Source organism: Crocuta crocuta, unplaced genomic scaffold, assembly GCF_008692635.1.
Source record: "Crocuta crocuta isolate KB4526 unplaced genomic scaffold, BGI_CrCroc_1.0 scaffold127, whole genome shotgun sequence".
NCBI lineage: Eukaryota > Metazoa > Chordata > Mammalia > Carnivora > Hyaenidae > Crocuta > Crocuta crocuta.
The window spans coordinates 11,422,779-11,428,169 of record NW_027532008.1 but is presented as its reverse complement, the minus strand read 5'-3'; the positions used below and the strand labels follow the sequence as shown (position 1 = coordinate 11,428,169).

Here is a 5,391-nt window from a genome sequence, read left to right as displayed (position 1 = left end):
GAAGGTGGCACCTCGCACTTGTGGATGACCGAGCCATAGGCCTTGGACTCGGTGCGGTCGCCGTAGGTGCCCGAGCGCGGGCCCCGGGCGTCGGTGCCCAGCTCCTGGCCCGAGTCCGTGCTGGCCGACTCCTCGCTCTCCTCGGGGGCCTCCCCCTTCTCCAGCGGCGCCCCCTCCTCCTTGACCTCTGCGGCCACCGCGCCTTCATCCTCGCGTTCTTCTCCTTTCCTGGCGGGCTCCACCTCCATGTCTGCCGCGAGAAGGGTGGGCACTGAGGCGCTCGGAGGCCAGGAAGGGGCCTCAGAGCCGCCAAAGGACGAGGGCTCGTCTCCGCAGCCCTGTGGGCGCGGGTCCCCGACGGGGCGGCACTGGGTGGCCGCTGCCAGGGAGTGGGGCAGAGGACACGGCCGCTGCTGGGAGGGGGGTCCTGGGCCTCCACCCCCCGGGGAAGCCGGACTGGCCGCCAGTGGGCGCGGGGGGGAGGGCGCAACCGAGAGACAGAGGTCAGGAGTGAACGGCACGCTGTCCTCGGCCGAAGCCAAAGCGTGAGGCAGAGCGGGAGCGGCCGGGGTAGGGGGGTGCTGGGGGGAAGGAGCCCCGGGGACGCAGGAGTGCCGGCCGCTCGGCCGAACGGTGGCAGGGCACCTTGCTCCGAGCTCTCCGACAAGGCCGCCTCAGCCTCCGCGGCAGCCATGCTGCTTGTGGGGTCGGGCTTGGGCTCCACGGAGGGCGGCTCCCGGGGGGCGTCGGCCTTCTCCGTCTGCTCGGCACCTGCATGTGGTGGGGGAACCCCGGAGGCTGCGTGAGGACCCTCCCTCCAGTGGCCAGATGCTTCTCCTGGCCCAGGACCCCCACCCCCCACCCCGCCCCGAGGAGTGGCCATGGCCGATGTGAGAGGCCCAGCACGTCCAAACTCAGGCTACTTGTGCCCGTGCTCTGGCCGTCACACGTGCCCCGGGGTGAACGGAGCCTCCCCTCCAGGAGGCCGCTCACTGCTCCAGGGACCAGGCTGCTTGGGAGGGGACGGAACAGCCAGCTGAGTCCTCGGCATCACGACTCACCGCTGGCCGTGCTCTCGGCCTGGCCGCCCCGCTCCTCCTTGGGCTCCCTGTCTGGGCCGGTGGCTGGACCGCTGCCGGCGGGGCCCAGCTCCCTCAGCCCGGCAGCCACCGCCGCCTCCTCTTTGGCTCTCCTGTCTCCTGCTGGAGAGGGAACAGGACAGTCCTACCACGTCTGTGCAGGGGTGAGGTGGCCCAGAACTGGCTGGCCCTTCCAGGTCCTCCCTGGGGATGCGGCTACATAGTGGTTGACCAGGCTGTTCACCGGGCACCCACTCCATGCCAGGCCGCGGCTGCCGCACGGGTCAGACAGCAGGCCTCACACGCTAAACGATGGTGCACATCCAAGCTTAGTGCTCGGGAGGGGAGTGGGGCTCTTCCGTAAGGGGACAGCGAGAGTCTGGCCCACCCCTGGCATCAGGAGCAAGGGCACGAGCAGGGAGAGCTGCAGGAGGAGCGACCCCGCGGGCAGGGGCCCGGGCCGAGCACCCCCAGCTCCCTGGGGCAACAGAGCTCACAGGAAGTGGGTGAAAGGTGGGGGAGGGGTAGGCAAAGGACAAGCCCCTCAGAAGGCCTTCCTGAGACTGGCACCCTGCACGGCAGGCAGAGCCGGGCGAGGGTGCCAAGGCCCGGACGGAGGACACAGAGAGTCAGAGGCAGCACCCCACCCAAAGCCCCACGTTCAGGAACGGCCTGACAGTAATCTCACCTTCCGGGGCCGAGGCCACCGCATTCTCCCCCGGGCTGGCGGCCGGCTCAGCAAGGGACTTGAGGGCGTGGCAGGCCGTGATGATGTCCTGCATCTGCAGGAAGCTGGCCACGGCCAGCACATCATCCACGTTCTCGGAGCTGAGGCTCAGCTTGGCCGTGTACATAAACTCCAGCACCTGCCTGAGGCCTGGCAAGGACACAGACCGCACTCGCAGGCCTCCCGAGGCCCGGCCCCCGCAGCCGCCTCAGCTACTCCACCCGGCGGCGGCAGGGTCCAGGGATCTGTGAAAAGCACAGCGGCGGGCCACCATCTCCCCATCTCCCATGCTGGCGGGCAGGGGGGTGGCCTGGGGGTTCTCAGCCCAGACGGTGGCCTCTGAGATAAAGCACCCTGCAGAGGGCAGGGGCTGGGACGGCCGCCCTGCACAGGGGACAGCAGGTGTGAACGCCCACCCTGCACCAAGGACGGAGGGTGTGAACAGAGGACTGAGAGGAAAACCACCTGCCCTGCACGGAGGACCCAGATGTAAGCCTCTACCCTGCGCAGAGGACAGCAGTGTGAACACCCCCCCCACCCCCAGCAGCCAGCCACCACATCCTACCACTGGAGGGCGCCCCAACATGGGTGTGTCAACCATGGCTTTCCTTGGGTCCCTGCCACAGAGTTGTGTGACCTCCAGGCCAGTCACCTGACCTTTCTGGGCCTCAGTTTCCATATGTGTAAAATGGGGGAACACCACCTTGCCCTGACCTCCTCATGGCATGTCACACCATTCTGGATCAGGAACCAAATCTAGGACCAGCTCCTTCCTCGATTGCAAGGCTTCCCGATGGCCCTCCCCTGGCCCCATGTCCATCGTGGTTAGCACGGGGCAAGAGGTTCAAGACGGACCCAGCAACGGGAAGGGGTCCAGGGCTTAGAGCCCCCCTGTTCTGCCCCTCCTGCCGAGCCTGCCCAGTGCACTCTGGCTGAGAGCGAATCCTGAGCTGAAATCCATCAGTTCTCTTCCCACCCAGCTCCCCGTCAAGAACGTGAGAGAAACTTGGTGCCCACACGCTCAGGGCAGGAGTCCCGTGTGGGCAGCCTGGGGCACCTCACAGCTCGAAGGCGTCCTCCAGGAGGGCCTTGCATGGCGCAGAGCCGGCCACGGCCCCTGACCCTCAACAAGCCTGGCCCTGGACCCAACGGGGTACCTGCCGCGTTACTGATGTCCAGCTGCACCACATCCTTCTGGTCCACGAAGAGCATCTTGAAGTACTCGCTGCAGGCCGCCAGCACCGCTTTGTGGGCCTTGAAGTCAACACCGTCCACCACGAAAGTGCAGTCACAAAGGAGCCCCAGCTGCCGCTGCTGGTTCAGCTGCTCCAGGACGTGCTGGCTGTGCTGGGGAAAGTCCATGGCTGGGGGGGGACACAGGGCCTTTGCGTTAGCACACGGGGGGGGCCGGCCAGACTGACACTCGTTCCCCCCCCCAATTCGCAGGTGAGAAACACACGGGGGACAGGGAGAAGTCGAACACACCCACAAGGGGGGAAATCACTCCAGATTCCCTCTGCGAACTAGGCCCCTGGAGCCCTGGGTTCGCTGGCCAGCAAAGTTTCCCAAACCAAAAGCACGGAGGGACCAACACAGAACAGCCACCTTTGTGTCCTGCCAGGTCACACATGAAAAAACCAACAAACACTGATTATGGGAGCATTTAAGAAAAAGACACGGTCAGTTTGACAGTTTTCATGGAAAGAACACATGACGTCATTTTAGAAAAAAAGATCTAAGACCCCATATGTTTGGCTCTATGAAAACCTTACTTCTCCCATTCTGCCCCGCACAGGTGACAGATGTTTCGTCACCTGGCATTTCAGGAATGGACTCTCTCCTGCTGCACCCACAGGGCTCTGGCAAAGTCCAGGAGAGCAGGATCTCTCTCTCTCTCTCTCTCTCTCTGATTCACAGGCTCAGGAAACTACATAAAGTCCTCGGCCCCCAGAAGCCTCTCCCGGCCATCCCCGGAGGAGGAAGGAGCTCTGGTCCTGACCCCCAGAGCTGCTCGCCTGGCTGCAGGTTCTGTCAAAGGCCTCCCACAAAGGCCTGGAAATCCCGTCAACGGTCTCAAGTGAAAATGCTAAGGAAAATTCCATGGCCCGGGGCCGAATCATCACACACTACCACCAGCCATGACTAAATGAGTATCTGACACAGCTCTCTCCTCCCCAGCAGCACCACTTAGGTCTCAACTTCACAGGGCAGGCAGCAGGCCCTTGGTTCAAGAAAGACCCAGTTTCAAAATAAAAGCCAGCCCCCCCCCCCCACTCAGGGGACTGAATTCCAGAGATCCACCAGGACCAGGCCGCCTTGCCCTGGCCGGGCAGCTGAGCTCCGGGTCTGCTCGAGCTGCCCCGGGCTGTTGCTGAGCAGGTGAGACTGACAATTTGGGGCTCCCAGCCCCTGGGGTGCAGCAGCCCCCCTCACTGGCGTTACATCAGCCTCCCAGGGCTGAGTCATGGGGCCGCCGCAGTGACCATGTACAGTGGTCTGGCCGCTGGCCTCGAGGAACCACAAGGAAAGCCACGCCCCCTCCCCCCCCCACCCCCCGACCCAGGGGCTTGGCTGGCACAGATCGGCTTTGAAGGACGAAAAGCGAAAGCCCACCCATGCTGGGGTGTCTGGAAATTCTTCAGAAGCAGGGCCAAGTATCTGCGGCACTGGGGGAAGTTGCCAAGTAGGCAGACGGGGCTCCACGGAGTAAAGGTGGACATGGCAATGGCCACACGTGCCAGCCTTCGTCTGAGCCAGGAGGTCAGAGCAGCTCTTGCTGGGGACCCAGAAACACCCTTTTGCTCCCTCCCAACACCCCCAGGACTATCCTTTGGTCCCAGACTCCACACCCAGGCTCTCAGACAGGCACGGCTTCTCGGTTCTCTGTTCCATCCCGGCACCAATGGCTGGAGCCCGAGTCAGCACGGAAGCGCTGGAAGCCGGCCTAGCGTCAAGGGAAGGCCTTCTGCACCTGCGGGGGGCAGCCGGCTCTGGGCCCAAGCCAGCAGCAGGGAGCCACCAGGGCAAAGGCCACCGCTGGCACGCAGCACCTGCAAAGGCACCCTTCTCTGTCTTCGATCTCTGGAAAAAGCAGGGATCAAAAGAAACAGACGTTTCTGGAGAACATGGACAGGAACCAATGTCCAGTCCACGGGTTGAACCCCCAGGCCAAGGCGCTTGGGCCCGGCCTCTGAAAGCAGCACCGCCCAGGCCCGGTGTACATGGCACCAAAGGCGAATGGCAAGGAGAGGCCTGGGCCAGCTCCCGCCGAGGGCCGTCCTGTCACTGCGGGGAAAGGCACGTGTGAGTGCGTGTGAGCAGCGGTCAGTGCCTGCGTCCTCCGAGGCGCCGGGGAAGTCCGTGCGGGGAGCAGAGAGGGAGGACGGCCAGAGGGCACGGGGACAGATGCTCCCTTGGGAGTGAGCGGGCCCGGCTCCCTCACCTTCGCCAGCAGCCGACCGAAAACTGAGCTGGAAGCATCTCCCAGGTTCACAGACAGCCCAGTGGTGGCGGGGGGAGGGGGCATCAGCTGACACCCACCACCACAGCCCCACCCACCCCGCCCCAGGGACAGAGGGGACCCCC

At 64.6% G+C, this 5,391-nt stretch overlaps 1 protein-coding gene across 1 annotated transcript in view; it reads right to left on the bottom strand.

Annotated features, from left to right (window-relative positions):
• ZBTB17 (zinc finger and BTB domain containing 17) overlaps window positions 1-5,391 on the bottom strand; it is a 32,304-nt gene that overhangs the window by 3,496 nt on the left and 23,417 nt on the right. Inside the window, 5 exon segments of the mRNA XM_077775483.1 lie at window positions 12-250; window positions 646-771; window positions 1,062-1,202; window positions 1,768-1,956; window positions 2,964-3,170. Of these exon segments, the coding sequence (XP_077631609.1) occupies window positions 12-250; window positions 646-771; window positions 1,062-1,202; window positions 1,768-1,956; window positions 2,964-3,170 (902 nt within the window).